Source organism: Myxocyprinus asiaticus, chromosome 8 (genome assembly GCF_019703515.2).
Source record: "Myxocyprinus asiaticus isolate MX2 ecotype Aquarium Trade chromosome 8, UBuf_Myxa_2, whole genome shotgun sequence".
In the NCBI taxonomy this organism is placed as follows: domain Eukaryota; kingdom Metazoa; phylum Chordata; class Actinopteri; order Cypriniformes; family Catostomidae; genus Myxocyprinus; species Myxocyprinus asiaticus.
In genome coordinates this window covers 47,596,603-47,621,265 of record NC_059351.1, presented here as the reverse complement: position 1 = coordinate 47,621,265, position 24,663 = coordinate 47,596,603, and the positions used below count along the sequence as shown (strand labels likewise).

General features: G+C 37.5%; 1 protein-coding gene across 3 annotated transcripts in view; it reads right to left on the bottom strand.

The window, feature by feature from the left end:
* LOC127445071 (lymphoid enhancer-binding factor 1-like) overlaps nt 1-22,123 on the bottom strand; it is a 53,027-nt gene extending 30,904 nt beyond the window's left edge. For all 3 annotated transcript variants that reach the window (XM_051704825.1, XM_051704826.1, XM_051704827.1), the window contains exons 1-3: nt 21,575-22,123; nt 20,004-20,070; nt 18,884-19,011 (exon numbers count right to left, since the gene is read on the bottom strand). In XM_051704825.1, coding sequence (XP_051560785.1) covers nt 18,884-19,011; nt 20,004-20,070; nt 21,575-21,778 — 399 coding nt within the window. In that variant the 5' untranslated portion in view covers nt 21,779-22,123. The remainder of the gene's footprint in view (nt 1-18,883; nt 19,012-20,003; nt 20,071-21,574) is intronic.
* Between the last annotated feature and the right edge of the window lie 2,540 nt (nt 22,124-24,663).

Genomic DNA, 24,663 nt, shown 5'->3' with positions numbered 1-24,663 from the left:
GTTGTGTAAGTGTCTGGCACAGTTCTCAACTTCCTGTGGCATATTCACCTTGTGGCTTATACAGGGCTCATTTACACAGCAGGGCCTGGTCACTTCAAAGTGCAGCGGAAAGGTCAAACATTCCACTGGAGTGGACCAATCAGCAGCACCACCCCCACTGACCAAACACACACACACACACACCATTAGCATGTATTCTCACACAAAAAGACACATACATTAAACTTGAAAAGCCAGCGTGGCTTTTACATGCCAAACACACGCGTTCATGATCTTCACAACATTGGTGGAAGTGTGGTACGGTTTCAGTGGCTGCCATGGAAAGCATATGAATAAACACTTGTTTATTCGTTCCTTTAATTCTGAGCCAGCTTTTGCTAGCACTTGATTTATGGAAGGCCAATACTCCAACATAACCAAACTAACCAGCCAGAACTATGCTACATGTTACATTGCTACAATCATGAACATTGAAAAACAAGCACAGACAAACAAAGGACTTCTTTTTTTCTGGCCAAACTTTACTAAGGCAAGCATTACTTCTAATATTGGCTAGCATTTAAACAAACCCTTAAGTATTAAACATTGACTCTTTATTTATAGGCAACAGTGCCGATCCTCCCTATGGGCAAATTAAGCAAGTTGCTTAACGCCCCGATCTGCCAAGGGGTCCCCACACTGTCAAAGACATTATTCATGCGTTCACATGTTCATGTAATCTCTGAATGAGGAGAAGGTAAACATATCTGGCTCGCTGTCCATAATGGAGGGCTAAAGCTTGAGACTCAACCCGAGGTCCCCCTTGGACTTCCTTGTCTTATTTAGTAGTAACTAAACGATGCCCCCACACAAATTTTTTCTTAGGGCCCCCAAAAGGCTATGACCGGCACTGATAGGAAAGCTCTACTAAAATATGTCAGAAAATGAAAGAAGAGAGGGAGATACGTAAGGTTTTTGAGTTGACTCTTAAGCAGGTGACTGATGTTTAAGGGGTGGGGTTTGCCTGCCACGCACAGGCGGTGTTTGCTGGCACATTCAAACAGGTATACGGCATGTAAATGTCTGTCAATCTGGATTTGGGGTAAACTTGCAGTGAGGGGAGAATGAGTCCCATTAGGGGGCTTGTGATGGAGGGCTGGAACACTACTCTCCCTCTTTCGGTCGCTGTAGGGCTGCTGTCTCAGTTTAATGTTTAAGTGCCGTATGCAGGTTTGTTAGTGCGTGAGTGTGTACACACGTGTGCTCGCAAACCGTACCTGATAGATAAGAGGTAGTGAATGGAGCTACTTCAAATGCCAAGTAGTGACCTAGTTTCAACAAGCCTTCGCAGCAACAAAGTCTGAGCTTTACAGTCGAGAGTTGGGGATTTGGATGAGAAGAAAAGAGGCGGCAGGGGAGGGGGAGGGTGGGAAAGAGACAGTAGTCGACACCGATAGAAAGCAAATTAACATAGAAGATGTGACTTTCTGCTCTGAACAATTCATAAACATTGTCATAGCAAAAGAACAGTTGAAAGCATCAAGTTATCCATTAGGATATTAGGATTTTTTATCTTTGAATTTCGTTCTTTGGAATTTCTGAAATCATCGAGGCAACATCCTTGTGACCTTCAAACCTGCTACTCTAACCCAAGCACACTTGTTATTGGAGAACTCTAATATTTTTAAGGTGTGTAATTCCAGCACCACTAGTGGCACCAAAGGGAACTGCAAAATAACTGGCAATTCTGAAAACAATGTGAGTGGCATTTGCCCTATGATGATAAGGAGTCGAATTTATAGGAAATCTATACGAATTGCGCTCAGTTAAGTGACAGAAATTTGAGCAGCCTCTGGAGTCATTGCTGGCCGATGCGACAGATGCTGAGCAGCGCCGGCGATGCAGGTACCTTCATAGACAAATATTGTTTAAATTTTAGAATGAGTCAAGTGTGCGACCCCCTTTAGACTTCCCTTGCCCCTCAAACAGGGCAAGACTTTTCAAACTTCACCTGTCAAAAAATTCAAATTCAAACAAACCCAACTACCTAATTATTTTTTGCAATTCCATCTGGTGCCGCTAGTGGTGCAAAACATAACTTCACATTCAAAAGGGAATGTGATATTTCTCAGAGTTCAAGTCTACAAGATATCAAAACATCTACAATTTGGAACTCTTGTCTGTTAGATTATTCAGTCAGATTCTAAACCAAATACGTATCAATGACATGTCGCAATAAGTCTGAAGGATCAGTTGTAATAACCCTGCATCTTTACTCTTTTGTCTAACTGTTTTGCTTGTAGGTAGTAAAATGCAGCATTACGAACAAACCCCTCATATAAATGGTGGCCTTTCCACATTGTTAGGGAATTAGCTAGTTAACCTCAACACAACTGCTTTTCAATTTAGCATCAGCCATTGAAAACCCTCAGTCTGAATACACACACTCAGAACACAATAATCCCCAGAGAACAAATGACTTCTCAGCCCACGCATGACTAGGGAGCACTTCAACAAGCTCTCAAGAGTCAGCTCACACACAGGACAAGCACCTCCCCCACCGTTCGATACTTTTAAACGAGTACTATTGTGACTATTGTCCCGGCTAAAGCAAACAAAATCGGCTGTGTTCAAACTAGGCAAGACACAGCGGTAGAGTATGCAAACGTGCACAAGGTCTTTGTATGATTTAACTCTGAGATAATGGGATAGGAGAGAGAACAGGACCAAGATCTGGTCTAACAAAAACAAAAATGGCTTTTGTTTGATAAGGATTCAGAAACCTATTGAGCAAAGGGTTGGGATTTTATTCTTGTGCATCATCCATTAAATGGCATATAGGAAAAAAGAAGTGTAAATAAATGTGTCACGGGCACCATTGACAAAATTTCCAAGAAGATCTGAATTAATGTTAAACCCCAAAATTAACTAATGAATAACATTACGTCATGGGGGCGTAGTCACAAGCAATGAGAGTGAGCAACGCAACAGTTATTGATTCTAATGCAGTTCTTCCAAATAGCTCTGATAGAGTTATAGGTTCGATTGCCAGGGAACACACATACTGGTAACAAGTATGCATTGAATGAACAAAATTAATAATGCTTAGGCACCCTGAGTGCCATTTTCCATGGAAGTGTGCAATTAAAAGGGGTAATGTTTTTTTTATTTTTTTATAAAAAAACTGAGGGGTACAGTTATTTTTGCAATTACATTTGGTGACACTAGTGGTGCAGAAATTACAGTTTTAATTTAACAAGTACTAAAAGGTGGCTTTGAGGAATGTGCAGTATCTTCAAAAAGATCCTAAGTCATGCTTACATTTAGGCATTGGGCAGATGCTTTTATCCAAAGTGACTTACAGTGTAAGTATTACAGGGACAACACCCCAGAGCAACCTGGAGTTAAGTGCCTTGCTCAAGGTGGCGGCTGTGGGGATTTGAACCACCAACCTTCTGATTACCAGTTATGTGCATTAGCCCACTACACCACCCCCACTCATTACAGATAATTGGAAAAGAGTGTTATGGATCTTAACCCCATTGAGCTTTTGTGGGATCAGCTAGACTGTAAGGTGCGTGAGAAGTGCCTGACAAGACAGCCACATCTATGGCAAGTGCTAAATGAAGAGTGGGGTGAAATGTATCTGGACAAACTGACAGCTAGAATGCCAAGGATCTGCAAAGCTGTCAGTTCTGATTTTTTTTTTTTTTTTTTTTCAAATTGTAATAGTAATTTTTCATGTTATTAATGTCTTGACTATACATTATGATCAGTTGAATGCCAATAAAAGTACATTTACACATTTGGCTGACACTTTTTTCCAAAGCGACCTACAGTGCCCCGATTACAAGGAACAATCCCCCTGGAGCAACCTGGAGTTAAGTGCCTTGCTCAAGGACACAATGATGGTGGCTGTGGGGACTGAACCAACAACCTTCCACTTACCAGTTCAGTGCTTTAGTCCACTACACTACAAGTACCAATTTCTTTCCATAATATATATATACACACTGTATATATTTGGTTCTCTTACAAAAAGTGCACCAAAAATTAAGCTAAAAAAAATTATAAATCTGTTAAACGAATGAGACATGCTGATATTAAGTGTTTTATTTTAATCTTATTTGGTTCTCTTATTTTACAAAAAATCCACCCAAAATCAAGTCACCATATAATGCCTAGATAAACATAATATCATTTAAAAAATGTAATACATTAATAAAAGTCAACATGAAATCAGACCCTATTTAATTTCTTAGTCACAGTCATTGTCTTCTTGTGATCCCATCAGTGCACACTATTACAAAGAAATACAAGTTTAGCAAACTTCATCAAAATGTAATAATTTGTTTTGCCTCTAAAATTACTTTCTTTTTTGGTCACCAAGTCCTTTTATTTTTCAGTTCTGCCTCTCCAACCACCTGTCAAATTGAGGCAAATTTTCAAAATCCAATCATCCAAAAATCCAAAAATTCAGTTTCATTTGGAAATATGTATTGGATAATACATTTCTTAATTTTCACAGTACGTCATACATAACAGAATATACAGAAGGCTACTTTTACACTTAACCTCATTTTGATTTGTGTCAAAAATTACAGAATGTCATCTCTGATTAATTTTATTTTTTTAAACTGGATAGAAGTTGGATACATCAACTGGTTATTTTGAAGCATTTGTGTTAATCGACAGCAGTACAACATGAAATGAGTGAAGAACTTGTTGTCGTGTGAATACGAAACGGTATGCACATGCTAGATTGTTTGTGGTCAAGCTTTAAAACTTGGTAAAGATTTCCAAGTCTATCTGCAGTGTCCAAATTTGAAGTTCTAGACAAGACCAGTCCACTAGATAACACATACCCCTGCCCAATGTTTTGAATAAAACTGTAAATTGAATTTCCTTATTACAAATTCATTCCCTTGGGGAAACACAGATGCAATTAATAACTCCTGCTGCAGTTGAGAGGAGATGGTACAAAGGCAAAGATGAGCAAACGCATTCTTGCTAAGTATTTTTGCGGGTTTCATCATCCAGCATCAAACAACTGAGGAAGGTAAACAAAGTGCTACACTTCTCAGGTCTGACATCAGCATCCAGAGTAAGTGAGAGAGAGAAAGACACAGAGAAAGAGAGAGCGTGTATCATTCAATATGATGGGCGAATGGAGGGTACTGAATAATAGCAGAGGTCCTAAAAATACTGAAAAGCATAGTTCAAAACCTTTCCATTTGGATGTGCTGTCTCATATCAGAGGCTCTCTACATCTGTAAAGGGCCCTTGAGAAATCAATGAACTCTCTACATGGGTTCAATCAATTAGTGATTGAGGGAAAAAAAAAACATAAAAATGTAGGCCCGTGAAGATCAGTAACAGCAATGCAGAATGCCAGAGTCAGAGATGAAAGATCAGATCAAAGGGGCAGAGCAGTCAATTTGTTTGATGAACCTTATTAACAATTGGCTGACATGATAGGGGCACTGGTAATGCTTACGGTTCATGTAGTTTGTATAAACCATGATTACGGCATGCACAAGAGTACAGACTATGTGAGAAATGGCAGTTCAAGACTGTCGGCACTGACCAATAGCCATGACCAATTGGCCAATTAATATAACTGATAAAAGAAATCAAAACTGAGCCCATTTACTTTCTTTACACACGTTCATGGTCTTATTGTGCACAGTTAGTCTTTGCAATCTTTCATCAAAATAATTGCTCCACCTCTGAAAGTACTTTCCTTTTTGGAAATATAAGAGTCACCAATCCCTCTTATTTATTATCCAATACATATTTCCAAATGAAACTGAATTTTCAACAAGAAAAAAAATTAAGGTTGATTCTCGAAGACTTGATTTTATCATTGGGCACTGATTTGATTTTGAAAATTTGACTAAATTTAACAGATGGTCGGAGAGGCAGAACTGAAAAATAAAAGGACTTGGTGACCATAAAAGAAAGTAATTTTAGAGGCAGCAAAAATTATTACATTTTGATGTAATCTGCTAAATTTGTATTTCTTTGGAATAGTGTGTATGATGGGATCACAAGAAGACAATGACTGTGACTAAGAAACTAAATAGGGTCTGATTTCATGTTGACTTTTATTAATGTATTTCTTTTTTCAAATTATATTATGTTTACATAGGCATTATATGATGACTTGATTTTGGGTGGATTTTGGGAGAGAACCAAATAAGATAAAAATAAAACACTTTAAATATCAGCATGTCTCATTTGTTTAACAGATTTATTATCTATTTTTTAGCTTAATTTTGGGTGCACTTTTTGTAAGAGAACCAAATATATACGTATATATATATATATATTATGGAAAGAATTTGGTACTTTTATTGGCATTCAACTGATCATAATGTATAGTCAAGACATTAATAATGTGAATAATTACTATTACAATTTGAAAAAAAAAAAAAAAAATCAGATACTACTTGTCCAGATACTCAAGTGACATTTCACCCCACGCTTCCTGTAGCACTTGCCATAGATGTGGCTGTCTTGTCGGGCACTTCTCACGCACCTTACAGTCTAGCTGATCCCACAAAAGCTCAATGGGGTTAAGATCCATAACACTCTTTTCCAGTTATCTGTTGTACAATGTCTGTGTTTCTTTGCCAACTCTAACCTTTTCTTTTTGTTTTTCTGTTTCAAAAGTGGCTTTTTCTTTGCAATTCTTCCCATAAGGCCTGCACCCCTGAGTCTTCTCTTTATTGTTGTACATGAAACTGGTGTTGAGCGGGTAGAATTCAATGAAGCTGTCAGCTGAGGACATGTGAGGCGTCTATTTCTCAAACTAGAGACTCTGATGTACTTATCCTCTTGTTTAGTTGTACATCTGGTCTTCCACATCTCTTTCTGTCCTTGTTAGAGCCAGTTGTCCTTTGTCTTTGAAGACTGTAGTGTACACCTTTGTATGAAATCTTCAGTTTTTTTTGGCAATTTCAAGCATTGTATAGCCTTCATTCCTCAAAACAATGATTGACTGATGTGTTTCTATTAAAGCTGTTTCTTTTATGTGTGCCATTTTTGGCCTAATATTGACTTAAGACATGCCAGTCTATTGCATACTGTGACAACCCAAAAACAAACACAAAGACAATGTTAAGCTTCATTTAATGAACCAAATAGCTTTCAACTGTGTTTGATACAATGGCAAGTGATTTTCTAGTACCAAATTAACAATTTAGCATGATTACTCAAGGATAAGGTGTTGATGGCTGCTGGAAATGGGGCCTGTCTAGATTTAGTTTTTTTAGATCAGTAATGACCTGACCATACTTTGTGATCAGTTGAATGCCACTTTGGTGAATTAAAGTGCCTATTTAATTCTGAAACAGCAAAATCTGAACATTATTCCAAACTTTTGGCCGCCAGTGTATGTGTGTGCGTGTATATATATATATATATATATATATATACTCACACACACACACCAGCATGTCTCATTTGACACAAATAAATTTTATTATAGTTATATAGGCATAACATCAGCCACTGGCCTCACTGCTGTCTGGATATATTTTTGCAATGGCTATTGAACAAGTGGGGTGAACACTAGGATAGTGTGTGTGTGTGTGTTACCATCAACTCCATAAGTAACTGTATCTTCCACAAATTAGGCACCCCCAGGGATGGGATAGTATCCATGTTTCATTCTATTGTGAGAAAGACTGGAGGTTGGGGGTGGAGGTGGGTGGAGGGGGTGTGATGGGGTTGCGAAGTGGGCAGAACCAGGCACACTCCACTACAAAAGAGAGGCCTCGTTAGCTCCGTAGCAATCCCAAAACCAAAACATTGTCGCCATAAATATGGGGACATCTGCAAGGGTAATCACTGTATTGTGCTCCCATTTTCTGCTCTGCTGGATGGCAACAGAGCAGCCTTGCTTTCAACACCTCTCCCTCCCCTCTGTTGCCCCCTTTCCACCCCTCCTTTCCCAGCCTGTACTCCTCTTTACTGTGGCATGTCTCTGTTTCTGAGGTCACAGTCCCTGAGGTAACAAAACCCAATGAGACTTATGCTGAATAACATGTGATTACTCCCAAACTCGGATTGATTTTTGGCTTGAAAAGGGCCAAAAAGTAATCTTTAAATGGATAATTTGCTCAAAAGTGCAAAATTTATTTCCAAACCTGTAGGACTCACTTTCTTCTGTGAAACACAATATACTGCAGAATGTTCACTCTGATCTTTCCCAAATAATGAAAGTGAATGGGGCTGCCATGTGAAAGCACCTTAAGAGTTTACAGTAGCTTAGTGTGAGGAACAGACAGATATATAAATCATAAGTCTCTAATGTCGTTCACATATATTCAAATATGGTACAACAGGATGCATCATGCAAGGTTTGACGTTAATGCCGTCGAACAGCACTATTTCTCGAAACCGACTGTGATTCACCAAATTTGACGATGCAGAAGTGCAAATGAGATTTGAGAGCTACAGAGGAAAAGATTTTCAGCCAATAATGACTTAAATTTAGGTCTGCTCATCACAAAAAAAAACTATTGTATGACTCACTTAAACCTTGAAATATATTGCACAAGTCATATGCACTTCTTTCATTGCACTTTTATGCTGCTTTTTAGTAACTTTTGGAGCGACAGCCGCAGGCTTTTGTTCATAAAATCATTATGTTTGTAGCGACATGAAGGTGAGTAAATGATGAGAATTTATATTTTTGAATGAACTATTCCTTTAACTTCCTGCCACCTCCTATAGAGTATCTTTGCCACTTTTTCTCCATTCTCTTTTCCCCCATCCTCATCCTTTTCTACACACAACAACCCCCTCTAATTTCCTCAACATCCCTCGCTCACCACCCCGCTCTCTCTCTCCAAAGCTCACGAAACGAAGCCAAGACTCTTCATCTAGTAGGAGGCAGAAGGCTTTGAAGAGATCAAAGCCAAGGCCGCGAGCAGTTGTGCGCCCTGGGAATACGCCGCAGCTCTCTGCTCCATAGCCCCCTTTTTTTCCAGTGTCATGTCGGATTGCAGCTGGATTGCATTTCGCCAGTTTTCTTAATGCTCTTGGTTTTGACTTTGACATCACCGATCCCCCCCCCCCCACCCCCCCGCACACCTTTAATACAAGTGAGTGAGAAGGAAAAGACAAAACAAAAACCAAGGGTGTGTTGGAGAAAGGAGAGAAATCAAAGCAAGAAAGTTGAAAAGAAAAAGAGGAAAAGGATGGAGTGAAAGAGGAGGAGAGGGAGCAAGAGAGACTGACAGGGTGATTTTTATTTTCACAACTCCATAATTGGCAAGTTCAAAGGCGAATAAAAAAGGGAAGCATTTGTTTTCAATTCTGCGGCTGATATGAAAGGAGTGACAAACTTTTATGAGTTTCCCAAAAATTAAAGACAGGCTCTTTTCACATCCAAAGAACAGGCTGTTTTTTATGGCAGAGACCACACAAAAAGAACTGATAGCAAAGCCCTCCCCTCTGGTACGCTGAAAAAAAACGAGTTGACTGACTGAGTCATAAAGAGAGAGGGGGAGAGAAAAGGAGAGAGAGCATGCGAAAGAGAAAAACAGGCAGCATCCATACATCTATTAAACAGCCTGGTTACTAAAGGCTGGCATGCCATCTTTTGTACTGTAACTCAGAGAAACCGTTTACCAAACTCCTACACTAGGGAGCATGAATTAATACCCCCCCCCCCCCCCCCCACCAAACACACACACAGCCCGGCAAAAAAAATAATGAGCTTCTGAAAAATAAGAAAATAATGTGGCACAACCTAGTGGCACAGGGCCTCTATTGATCAATGATACGTCAAGAAAGAGCAGTGCAAGTGAAGTTCAGAGTGAAGCTTTGTGTGCTCAAACGCAACGAGTTTTCAATCACAGTCACCGTACATCGAGGCAAAAAGCGTCTCCGCTTCTCTCGGGACAACAAGATGCTCAGTTTGAGTGTTCTTGTGTCGCAACAACATAAAAACTACCAATATTACTCGAAATCCCAATTGCCATTTAAAAGTAGCATGTTTTGACAGAAGAAAGCTAATGATGCAATCCAAATGTAGCTTCCCAACAAACAACTGTAAAGTAAGAAAAACATTGGTAACGAATAAGATTTTAGGTCATTTGAGATGAAGCAAGCTTCAAACGATACAGGGATAGGGACTAAACAAAATGAAACATCAATCATGCAGTAAAAGTGCAAATAAATGAGCACACTTAGAAACTACAACGTAAAATCTACCAATGTTAGCAAAATTCCCAATTATTAATCTTCAGTTATACAAAAAGCATGATTTGATTTGATTTGATTTGATTTGATAGAAGGCAGCTAATGTCAAGAATCAAGTGTCTCTCCTGAACAAACAATTTTAAAGTAAGAAAAACAGGGGTAGAAAATGAGATAATTGGTCTTTTGAGACAAAACAAGCTTTAAACGACAAGGATTGAGACTAAATAAAATGCAACAAATAGGCTACACTGAATAAAAAAAGGAGTCAAAATATAAACAAACACATTTAGAAGCTACAACGTAAAATTTACCATTATTACCTGAAATCTCAGTTTCCAATCATTAGTTATCATGTAGCGAGTAAATCTTTCAAGACAAAACGAGCTTCAAATGACACAGGGATTGAGACTAAACAAATACAACAACAAACATTGTACAAAAAGAATTAAGAAATAAATAACTGCATTAAGAAACTTCAAAAGAAAAACAAGCAAAAGAAAAACGAACACGACAAATATGTCTCGACATAACATGGAGGAAAGTGATGACAACTGTGGTGCAAAGACAAAGCAATACTTCACTTGCATCTGTCCTCAAGATGCCCTTAACAGGTGCTCCCACTGGGTTGCAGTATAGCTGAGCATTTAAGGGCAAGAAATAGCCCTTGTGTGTTGTCTATAACGTATCCTTATTCAAAAACAAAGAAAGCTTAAGTACGATGAAAACTAAAGAGCGTGTTTATCTGTCATTTTTAAAAGCTGTACTATACTTTCAATCTTATGAATATATCAAAGGATTGTGTTGGGAAAGACTGGCAAACTAAATATAAATAAACATGTCATAGCTTGTATATGTATTCATATATTGTATATAACTTAATTTAGACATTTTGGCAAGAATTTAAGCGCTTGCATGCTCTCCTACTACGATTATTCAACTGATGAATTTCACTTCATCTCTTATGAGATGAAAATCGTTTAAAGGTTTTGGTGGATGCAATGCCCCACGGTACCAAACCTTTTAAAAATCACCTAAAAACACTGCCAGCCTTTTTCTCTTTGTAAATCCAACACATGGATTCAATATGGCTGTGGTAACTGGCCGAGGTAAGAGAGTATCAATGGCCCTCTGTTTAAAAACCCTAGGTCTGCACCAGAACACTTCAAAGAGCTGTGGACTGACGAAATCTGCAAGGCCTAGGCAACGATGGTGTTCAGACCTGTTTAGCAGATGATACTTGTGGGGGGGGGGGGTTCTATTAGCTGGGGGTTCTATTAGGTTCTATTAGTATATATGTTATATATACATCTTTAGATATCGGATTCAGCATTTGCCAACGATATGCGTAGGTTACGATTAGTGGTCTATAATATAATTGTAAACTGCTGAAATGAAATGAACACTTATTAAATTAACCATATTTAGTTAATTGAGAAAAAATAACTATATAACAAAATATGCAATATAAAATATGCAAAATATCCAATATCCACACAGCTAAAAGTATACTTTGACCTGATAAATCGTAAAATGTCGATGTATCAGTCAATCTTAGATATGAAATATGATCAGGGATACCATCAACAGAGGAAAAACAATAATGCTAAACTGTATGGTTTCAAAGGAAACCAGCACACAGACAAATGAATCCTGAGAATTATGAAAGCAATTCTGTGAAATCACTACGCAAGGCACAGAGGCTGCTGGGAGATGTAGTTAGATGAATGATGCAGAAAGGGACAGACAGAAAGGAGTAGTACCAGCTGTGTGAAATCTATTTAGGCAAAGCCAGGGTTTCTGGGGGTTTGTGATTCCACGGCACGTCTACGCTGAGCAGGAAATCCGTCACATCCCACATCAAAGCGAAGCATGTGTGTGTGAGTATGAGGTTGTGTATCTTGGGTTGGTTCATCCCTACCTTCACAGCCGGAAGGCCAATCAAAATGGGGGATGAAAATGGTACAAGAACAGAAGTCCTTCCACCAAACTCCTTTCACATGTTCTACAGTAGCCGTTGTACACCATGAGAGCACACTAACATATCAAAACAGCCTCTACGATAACTGTACGATGCCTGCCAAAAAAAAAAAAAAAACAGCAATCCTAACATTCATGGGTCAAACTGAGATCATCATTCTGAAATGGAAGTTGTATATGCTGAGAAGTTAGGTTTCGTCCTTCAAAGCCTTAATGAACAATTTTCTGTATCCACCAGTGTTGTAGTCAAGACCACCTAAACCAAGACCAAGTCAAGACCAAGACCAGAGTGTATCGAGACCGAGACAAGACCAAGACTTGAGGGGTTGAGACCAAGTCAAGACCAAGGCAGGGCGAGACCGAGTCAAGACCAAGACCAGACCAGTGCGAGTCCCACACTGCATGACACACTTACGATAAAATGTGGAACATGCAAACACATACAAACAAACACTAAGGAGCTGAATTCAACTTAACCATCTTTATTCAACACTCCTTTTCCAAGTTTTACAATCTAAAACAATAACATTTTTGTGCAAGCATCGCATCAGTTTTTCTGGATGACTCTTCCCCTAGAAACCATCATTAAGTACAGAATATATCAAACAATTATTCAATACTTAAGTCTTCACTTTTCTCTGTCTTTTAAACAATATAGTATGTTTTTTTTTTTTTTTTTAACCAACAACAAGCCTTGTATAAATGTGTGCAATTTGCTAACCACATAGCTAAATCTAGAAAATAGAACAAAGAATGCCAAACATAAGCATAAGCATATAGAGTGGTGGTGGTGGCATAGTGGGCTAAAGCACATAACTGGTAAACTGGTTGCTGGTTCGATCCCCAAAGCCACCCCCATTGTGTCCTTGAGCAAGGCGCTTAGCTCCAGGTTGCTCCAGGGGGACTGTCCCTGTAATAAGTACACTGTAAGTCACTTTGTATAAATGCGTCTTCCAAATGCATAAATGTAAATGTAAGCAAAACAGCCTATTTAAAATGTAAAGTATTCATGTAAGTGGATGCACATTACTCGGTCTCCACTCTCTGCTGTCACATCTCTAGCTCTCTCACTCAAGTGAGGGAGCGTTACCACGGCGTGTAGCGTTTATGTCGGAGCTGACATTAGCTAACGTTGATGTAACGTAACTTTATATACATTAGCTACATAGCTTTATGTGGCCTGTCTCATCATTGTTTATCACAAGCAAAAACATAACATAAGAACAACAATTTGTCACTACATGCCCTGTCCCCTCAATCTCTCACAAAGTTAACACTGCATTAGCTACATCCCTCAATATTTGTTAACTAAATTAGGTAGCTTGCGCACATAGCTAGGTGGCAAATAGCTGGCAAGCAACTGAAACTAGCGCCCTAAAAAACAGTAAATACTTGGGTAGCTAATATATATAGCTAATACTCGCTAAATCTCTTTGGGTAAGGGGTGAAGATGAGTTTAGGTACAGATGCAGATATTCCACTTGACATCTCAGATCTCCGACTAAAGGCATTCCAATGCCAGATGCTCGGAAGATGACGTTAAAGGAAACAAAACTGCAACACTCCCGTTAGCTTAGCAGGTGTTTGACTGTCACCAGAGATGTCTCCTAGAAACCCAATTCATAAACAATCTGCAACGCTAGCATTTGTGCTACAGGTGTACAATTATCATAAGAGAGTATAATTTACCATGTTTTGAACACCTGCTAACGTTTGTTAAACATGCTTTAATATCATGTAATGTAGGAAATTTATCGATATTATTTAATAAAAGTGAATGTTTATCACTTATTTTGTACATCTTCCTGGGTGCTGACAAGATTGTGTGATTGTGTCACACACCTGCATCTCAGCGAAATCGGAATTTAAAATTTCCACATGACTTTCCAAGTTGTAATTACAACTTCCAGTGGCATTCCATTGCACTTTTCCCAGTAGGAAGTTGGAAAATCCGACTTTCTGAGTTGAATGGAACACAGCAAGTGGCAGACTGCTAATCTTAGCTAGCTAGCTTTGCTAGCATCACTTACACTTAGCTTAACTTTCTTTATGCATCCTTTCTAAGTGCCGATAAATGTTTGACGTAGTCCCAGCTGTCTCGGTAAGCATTGCATTGCAGAATTTACATACTGCTGTTTGTCAGTGTTTCCCAACCTTTTTTCTGCCATGGCACACTTTTAACAATTAAAAAAATCCCATGGCACACCACTATCCCACATAACCACCGTCGATAGTTTTCCTTTTCAAGAACTTGTCCATGTTTTTTGTCTGTCTTAGTAGCGTGAACTCGTAATGTTTGAAATTTGGCAATGCAAAAACGCAAGTAACATAGATATGCTGGATGATGAGGTCACAGATGCCAAGAGTGCTAATTGGATAATGAAAAACCACCAAATTTGTGTCTTTTCCAATTTGTAGATTTGTTCTGGCAAATTAATTTTTGCAGTGGCACAGCAAATAATTTTTTTTTAAATTATTATTCATTTACTGTATTTTCTGGAAATAAAGTCGCTCCTGACTATAAGTCGCACTGGGTCAAAATCACATTGTTGATAGAGAGAAATAAGAACTGACATATGTTGGATCCGGCAGGCACCAGGACCCGAGAGCAGCCGCCTGGTCTCCATTCACCGGTTCAGATGTCAATCGCGCTCCATGAGGATTACAGTACCTCAGAATCTACACATCGTATCACGGTGTTTTTGGACTTGTTTAAAACAGGAAAATTTGCTTTTAGTAATCGTATGTAACAGTTTCTCATATTCTTTTTATGTTTCATGAGAGAAATGCGACAAGTAAGCCACGTGTGTTCATAACATCTGTAACTCTATGCTGTGCACAAATAAACAGCTTTTAGTCTTTGAGTAAAACATTATGCCTGTTGTATTCTATTCGCAATAATTATGTGCAATTCACCATCTAGTCTTTTTATATTTATCCAACACATCCAACCTCTTCTGCCATTACATTCCCTTGCACTGTATATAGCAGATTTGTATTTAGTTTTGCACTATGTATGTGTATGTGTGTGTGTGTATTTGTGTGTGTATGCATGCATATGTGTATGTATCTCTCTCTCTCTCTCTCTCTCTCTCTCTATATATATATGTGTGTGTGTGTGTGTGTGTGTGTGTGTGTATATATGTGTATATATATATATATATATATATATATATATATGTATATATTGTCTTATTGTGTATTCTGTATATACTTTATTTTCTATTTAATTTATTTATTTATTTATTTATTTATTTTTTAAATGTTACATTTGTAATAATTTTTTATTATTATCTATGTCTTGTTGCTGTTCTGTATTGTTGTGCACTGGAAGCTCCTGTCACCAAGACAAATTCCTCATATTTAAGCATACTTGGCAATAAAGCTGATTCTGATTCATTCATTCGGTTCACTGACTGAATGTTTTTATTTCAAGTGTGACCAAGACCGATCTCGAGTACTACAACACTGGTATCCACCATTTGACGCAATCAGAATTTTCAGTGGCTGTACCTTAATCACCCTCGCTATGTGTTTAATTAAATTAATACCCCTTTTGCGTACTTTCCATGTGTTTTGTTATTTTACGGTATGTCCATTTTCTCAACGTTCCTCTGCTTTTGTTCAAGGTGATGCATGTTTATTTTTAGCTAATTACATTAAATAGAAATTTAAATCTATAATTTTTGGAAGCTGTTTCTCAAGGTAGAACATACCCTTGACATTAAACTTTTTTGCAAAATTTGCAGGGCTTTTTACCTCAAATGCTAAATTTTGACACAAATGTTTGCAAAAAAAGATTTTGCGTAATCCATTGTACCAAAGTAAAGTTAGTTGTCATTCAGCGTGACCTATTGCTGACGTAAAAAAAAAAAAATTCCTTCAGCCCGAGAAATATTTGTTTTGCTCTTTGGTGTGAAAAAACAAACATTTGTTTTTGATTTATTTATTTTACAACTTTTCGCTCTTTTGGTGCGAAAAGGCTTTTAGATAACGACATTCTGCTCAATACATTTGAGGACTTTTACCAAAGCTCCTAAATGAAGGTGTTAACTAATTTAATTTACAGGCCAAACATGTAACTTCTCACAAAGGCTCTCACACATTCTTAGTGAGAGGTAACCTAACCCTTGCCTAACCCTAACCTTTAAATCTAAGTTAGAATCACTTTTGAGACCTTAAGGCCTTTTCAAGGCAAATATTCTACACAAACATTAGCTGCGAAAAGGATTTTGCGCAACCCAAAGTCAATTTAGTTGTCCCCCAGCGCCAACTACTGTGGAAACGTAAATCTGTTTTTCATTCAGCCTGACGAAAAATGTTTCTGCTCTTTGGTATAAAAAAAAAAAATTGTCTGTGGTTTACTTTTTTACTTTTAGATTATGACATTATTCTGCTCAATACATTTGTGGACTTTTGGCAGAGGTCCTAAATTAAATTGTAAACCAATTAATGGCTCACAGGCCAAACATGTAACTTCTCACAAAGGCTCTCAAACACTTTTAGTGACATGAAATTTACGATAAATTCTGCTCTAACTTTGAATAATCCAATTTAAGATGCAGAAACGCAAAGAGAGGGGAGAGGAACAGATTATACAATTCAATGTAATCCAAGACCCCATCACCCCATTCTTCTCACCAACTGATTAAAAAGGGTCAGAGATAAGTAAAACTACATGCAATGTCCTAGAGTTCTAAGAAGAGGGAGGGAAATCATTTCAAAAGTAGGAATAGCCCAGGTTGTTTAATTCCCAATTCGCCATTTCATCCAAATGTAAAATACTAGAACTTCAAAGCTGCAGGCACTAGAGGCGATGTAGCTCCAGTGTTTACCTGAAAACATTATCTGCTGACCCCGAGTTAGCCATCTCAAAGGAGGGCTGGATGCCATTTCCAGATGTCGTCCATTACACATCAGATTAGCAACATGTAAAGCTTTCATGGATCACTAGCGACATGATGCCAATGGCCACTACCAGTGACCCATGGGAAGAAGCGTTGGTATTTCATCAGGTAGTAACACCAAAAAATGCTGACCACCAGAAAATTGGCTGCTTCATGACTGGATAGTTCAGACACTGGAATGTCATGGCCAATGGAAATCAACCCTAACTTAAGGGGAATAAAAGGGAGAGAGAAAGAAAAAAAAAAGAGAGAGAGAAGATGCCTTTGATCACAGTGAAAACCGATCCCAGACCTTGGAGATCTTGTGTCCGAATATTTGAGCCACAGCAAAGAGAGAGAGACAACAGGAGGAGGAGGGAGAGGAAATGGATAAGCATAATTGTGGTTTTATTGCACACAGAGCAAAAAGGGAATATTCAGGTAAGTTGCAAAAATTCTGCAATCACTCTGCAAAATCATTGTCAGGCGAAAATGAAAAAGATTGCTATTATTTGGGATTTTTTCTTTTTTTGGACTAGCTGAATGATTGCTGAAAATACTTGAAAGGATGTTCTTGTGACGCTACCTCCTAAATGATAACGCAATTTTTGTTGCAAGATTATCGTAGTGTAAATAATTAATTGAGGCCTAAAAAATTGACTGAATTTATGATTCTCGTGATATAAAGGCTTAAGCTTAAATACTTTAAATTAGTTTTGTAGACACATATATATTGCGCTCACGTTTGAATTTCTTTAAGCAACTAAAATTAATTTAAAAACGATTTTGTATGCGCAGAACTGTAATCTAGACAAAGGGTGACTACTTTGAAGAAGCTCAAATATAAGATTGCTTTGATTTGATTAACACTATTTGGTCACAACATAATTCCCATATTCCATTTGTGGTATTTCAGAGTTTTAATGACTCCAAAATGTTGAAAATAGTCTTACTAAATAATAAGTAGCTGTGTCCAAACTTTTGACTTAGCTCGAAATGTGAATCTTTCACAAACTGCATTGTTAATCTAAACCAATCTAAATGCTTAGATCAACTATAGGTCAATTACAGCATATTCTTCAATTCATGCTTAATCACCACAGAGGTGAAACACAGCAAAACCAAACCGTAATCGCACGGTTGCAGACTGAGAGTGGAGCTGGTGCAAACAATGGATGAGATGAGCTCAGCTGAGAAAAGCCGCCAACAGTGGCCGCCTCTTCCAGGCACCAGTCAACTGCCAAACAGGGAGTCTTTGCCACACAAAAACTACCAAACAGGATTAGAGTGGACAGCTGCTAGCGTATCCACAATCTTTTCTTTTTTACCCCTCCCCCCCCCAATCAATAATCGTTTTATAGAATAATCGAGACAGAGACAGATGCAGCAAGGATGGACGAGACGTCCATGATGACATATGATGAATAATGTGCAAAATGACATTAATACCCAGAATTGGTAAACGTCTACTCATGACTTCTGCTTGCAAATGTAACAATCCTTACAAAACACACGTACAAGCATTCATTTAAATGACTCTTTATCAACCATACTGGAACGTATGCATGGAACAAATAGAACGTATACATGTGCATTACGCTTCCACCAATACAGAACAGTCGCCTAGATAAGGTTCACAGCATTAGTCACTGACACGCTGCCAACTGGCAAATAACATCGTAACCCCACACGCCACAAAAAGATAAAGCAATAAAAGTTTCAAAAACTTTCACATATGACAGTGCTAATAAAATAATGTGATATTTGACCGGCTTGGATTTGGAACAAGGGAAGGCTGGGGAGCGAACAGCCATGGTGAAACTCACCACTCTGGGAATGGGAGGTGAGAGAGAGCCGTTGTTCATATAAGGTTCATTGTTCATATTGGTCATCATGATGTATCCTGGGTAACTGGAGTATGGGTGCCCTTTACTGTACATGTCTTGGTGCTTGCCTGGAAGAGAATAAATTAAACCAAATAAACCAATAATTCAAGATGATTGTATATAGAGTCTGCATGAATTTCCAGTTGGTTTATTCGATTTACAAATTGTATTTGTGATCAAATGAAAAGTTTGCAGGAGTTTTGCATAAAATTCTAATTAGACTCACAGTTATGGTTACCATTCATAGAAAACTAAAACTCCCTTAGTGCCAATGCACAATCATGAACAAATTCCTATATCAAAATGCACTGCTTGAAGAACTGTCTAATGAGCAGCCTATTGTACTTTAAATTCAAGTTAACAGATACACAAGCTAAACAGGAAAGAATGCAGTTTCTAACAAGTATCTAAAACAGGGGAGCCGTTTAAAGGCCAGTGAAGTGTTTAGCTGAAAATTTGCATCCTAATTCACAGCAAGCAGAGAACAAAGGGGAAAAGACAATCAAGTCAATTCACTGTGACCCTAGCGCCCTGCTCGGTATAAAAATGTCCCGGGTGCAAACAGAGATCAAATGAACTTCGGGCCATCACAGCAACATGCTGGCCTCAGACGGTGTGTTTGGAGGACAGCATGTCAGAGGAAGATGGGGCACTTCACAGCTTCCCTGGCACATGTCATTACATGTCGACACCAAACGAGACTGTGGGCTGTGAAATTCCTATCACTGAGCCATTGTTAGGAATTTTGTAAATATTTAATTAATAAATAAAAACATAATAAAATCAAATCTAAATCATTATCAATATTTATCACAAAGAAAATGAAAGCTGATGTCAGCATACATATGCATTACTACACAAAAAATGACACAAATATTTCATTTTAAAAAAATGAATATGGCTAGCTATATCATTACTGATAGTTATGTTTTTTCTGCAAGCGTATTTATTGTACGTTTCTGAACATAACAGAGCACCAATTCAATGATTTTGCAAACCAAATGCACACCACTTATTTTTCTAAAACTAAGTTATTAATATTTCAAATAATATGACTTACCATCGTCCGGATGGTCCCTAAGGTTCTCATGGTAAGAGTCTGGTGGTATTTGGGACTGTCTAGTTGCCTGTTCAAAAATGTAAAAGACAGATTGCCTATTAATTAAAAAATAAAAAATTGCTTAATTTCTGATGTTTTGTATGTCACTGATGAAACATACAAACACAGGGGGAAAAGCAGCTTTTTAACATTTCTGCTCTTGAAAGAAAACACGTATTCAAATATGAAATCTTCAAACAAAAGTTGACATGAGAAAAGCATGTTTTGATTTTATTTTTCATTCGCTGAGAGTTTACATAAGGGACCGAGTGTTCACACACTGATTAACTCCACTGCATTTTCATTTTCTTGTGTGGAGTCTGACCATAAAAGCAATATGTTAAGGAAGAAAAAGAAATGCTTTGCTATTCTTGTTTCACTGTGCATTATGAATCAGAGGTGCAGGGAAATAAACTGCATTTGGAGTTCAGCTCCCTCAGGATGCCTTCCAGCAGAGTCAGGGATCTGCACTGCTTTCCCAATTAACATTCAGCCCATCAGTTTGTTCTTTCTGGTGTCATGCTATAACCCTGCATGCTGTTGATGACAGGGGGAAATAACAAACCCTATAGCACTGTATTATTCTTCAATTCATTTGACTTTGTAGCTATACATGACCAAGTACGAAGAAAAAGAATAACTTATATACACACACACTCACGGAAAAGCAACAAAAATACTGATATGAAATTAAATAATAATAGTAATAATAAAGTGCACAAATCTGACAAGAGCTCAACAAAAATTCTGATGGATATACCATTGTTGTTTCATTTTGATCATTTGTAATTGCTTTGTAACTGCAAAATATAATTTATGTTATGCACAGGAAAACACTTGTGTGGCATAAATGTGGTATACTGATTAAAAACAACAAAATAATAAATAAAAGAGGTAAAAATTGCATATTGCAGTCTCATATTGATTCATCGTATAGATAACAGGATATCATAATAAATGAAAAACAAGCGGACACATGATGAGCTATGTATTAAAATATGTGCGTGTTGCACGAAATTATTGAGCAGGTTTTCCTTTAATTAATCGTTTCTTGAATTAATTTTAAATTATTAATCACAATAAATCATTTCAATAATAATAACAATAAACTGTTTATATTAATCTCTAAATTATCTTTATAAATAATTATTATCATCATTAGCAATAATAATACGTACAATTATTATTATTAATAATATTAATGATTATTATTATTATTATTAGGCTTTTTGTTATAAATAAAATTTGTATAAAAATAACATTTGTCTTTATTGGGAAAAGCAGCCTATTTGATTTTTATAATCAATAGGTAAAAGAGCTATTGATCAACAAGACCTTTTTAGTACCTTTTTTTCTAGCTCAAATAAGGACAGTGGATCAAAATAATAAGTTTGTTGTCGTTGCACGTGCAGTTCTAACTATCTTAGATAAAACCGAACCACACAAGACAGGTTAAAATATAAACTTGTAACACCGCTCCGACACGAAAAGTTCCTTTTAGTTTCTCCAGAAGCTTCACGTGTGTTACTCACGTCGTGACTGTTGGGACTGATTTCTGTCTCGTTGACCAGAGATGACTTGATCTCCGCCAGGTCTCCCTCCTCCTCCGAGTGACTGATCTCCGCGAAGATCTGCTCCTTCTGCGGGTCTCCCTCGTCTTTGAACGGGATCATTTCGTCGGTGGCGCAGAGCTCCGGGTCCCCGCCGCCACCTCCACCACCCGACAATTGTGGCATTTTTTCGGGTGAATGAAAGTCCCCCCTCACCCTAAAAACGCCCGAAACACGAAAAGCGTGGAAAACAAACCCCGAGCGCACTCCAAAACGCGCGCGCGCGCGCGTGTGTGTGTGTGTTGGTCAACAGCAACAAGAGCGCGCTGATTTGACTGTATCCAAATGGAAAAGACGCCGGATCTTTAAAAAGCGAGTGTTGAAAGTTAGAGTACGGCTCCTTGGAGTTCTGTAAAAAGTCAGAAGTTAAGATAAATGCAGGCTTGACTGTTCCCGAAATAAAAAACAAACCAAAAGATGCGGTGTGTCATTCCCGTTTGGATTCTTGGGTACATAAGGTGTCCCTCTTCAGAAAAGAGCGTAGCAGAGACTGACTGAGAGTAATGTTGGGCTGGAGAGAGTGTAGTATGTACTCCTCCCCCTGCTCTCTGGCTGAGTATGGAGATGAAAGAGAAGCCGCCGCTCTGACTGACACACACACACACACACACACACACACACACCGATTGACTGACACTCCTGAGGAAAGTAAAGAGGGGATTTTATACTTCTCTTCTAACAAATGGGCACAGAGGAAAATAGTAGTAGTAATAATAATAATAATAATAATAATAGGGAAAGGAGGAGGTAAAAGACACCAATATTATTCTGAAATAAAAAGTCCTGGATTAAATCTTTTGGGTGTGTATGGGGTGTTTTTTGCTTTGCAAGATTTCTAAAGCACACACAAACACACACACACACACACACAAATCGAGCTTAAAATCATCATAATAAATGACTGTTTAAAGGAAAACAAAAAGTGTTACAATTGCTATGTAATAATAGACTATATACAGATAGAAAATAACAATGACCAGCTGATACGTATGGCCTATATGCATTAAGTTGCAAATTATGTATAAATCTTATTTAATCAGTTGCACAGTGGAGGATGAGACCCCTTTTGAAAAGATCATTGGAGGTTGTGGGGATCATTTATATGTTTGTTTCCATTTAAAAAAAATTTTTTAAAAAAGGTAATAAGTGTGACCTCTGTCACTCTTGAATATTGCTTGATTAATGAATATTTAAATCATATTTGAATGCTGTTGAAGATGGTTCCTCTCATGTTAAAATGTTTAGTGTTTTTAAGCATATTTTAATAAAGATAATATAATTAACTAATGGTTTACTATATGCAGTTTATGGCATTTCTACTGTTGTAAGATCGCAATTTGCACTTGTAGTGTACAACTAAAATAATTTATTTTGCATACATATGAATTATTTCAAATTAATAAGACAGAACTATTAAACGCATTCCAAAATAAACTTGAACATTTAATAATGCTGAATTCCCTAAAATGTGACGAGGAAAAATAAAAGGTATATGGCAGATTTTGACATTGTGACGTACCAAAGGTGCTTCTGTATTTAAATTAAAAAGCGCCAGAACTCAAATTGGTCATCATTTTGCAGCAAAGCAAAATGTAAGAAATTGTTTAGTTTATATGCGATAAATAAACCATAAATGCAACCAGATTTGCTGAATCTGTTCGAGATTAATATATGAAACTCAGAACCTCAAGTATAGCAGAAAACAAGAAGGGGGAAGGAAAAACAGTGTTTCTATGGCTTGCGTGAGAATAAGTTTGGAGTGGGAGGCAGATCTTTATAAAGCAGGCGGAGGTGGGGTTAGTGGGCGGAGCCTTGGCTGCCTTTGATCTGGCGGCAGCGGCCTCTTTCATCCCAAGTCTTTGTATGCCCATATTTGGCGCGTGGATGGAGACGGGCCAATATTTCCACGCGCGCCTTCATCCCAGCTGAGAGGGAAAGCGACGGTTCTCTTCCGGGTAAAGGAGACACAGCGAGAAAGATCAAAGGCTTTGGATTTGGAACCCGAATGTGGATTCAAGAGAGAGAGAGAGAGAGAGAGAGAGGGAGAGGGAGGGAGAGAGAGACGGGACTGGCCGCATTTCAGAGTGTAGCGGAAAACTGAGCATTAAACACACACACATGCTCACACACACTCACCGAGACTGACTCCTAGAATAACAATCGAACCTTTCAGATTCAAAATGAAATGTATGCATAACGGGGCAGATATGTCTGTAATGTAAACGCTGGGAATTTATTTTAATGCATGGGTATTTTATTTTAAAATGGGGTGTACACAGAAAAGCATGCTGGAATTCTGTCATCAATACTGGCAAATTTACCAGTTTGAAAACGAATTAATTAGATTGCCAGAGTGCACAATAAATGCACTGAATGGCTGATTCTATTCACAGGGAACACACATACTGAAAAAAAAAAAAAAAAAAAAAATATATATATATATATATATATATATATATATATATATATATATATATATATATATATATATATATATATATATATATATATATATATATATATATATATATATATATATATATATATATATATATATATATATATATATATATATATATATATATATATATATATATATATATATATATATATATATATAGTAACATAGTAACATATACATAGTAAAGAAAGAACTGATGTAAACAGCAAGAAGACATAAGAGGCTCAAACACACACACACACACACACACACACACACACACACACACACACACACACACACACACACAGACAGAGGCTCTTATAACAGTTTAACCTTTCAGTTTTAAATGAAATTCGTGCATAACAGGGCAGATGTTGTTATTGTAAATAGTGTCATTTTATTTTAATGCATTTTTAATGTATGGCTCAATAACCAAAATGCAAAAAACAAGGCTATTAATTCCATATCTTTGAGTTTGCTGTAGAAAAAGTTTTGCTGAACTGCAAAAATTCAAATAAATAAATAAATGCATACATAAATAATTGCAGAATCTGGAAAATTGTTTAAT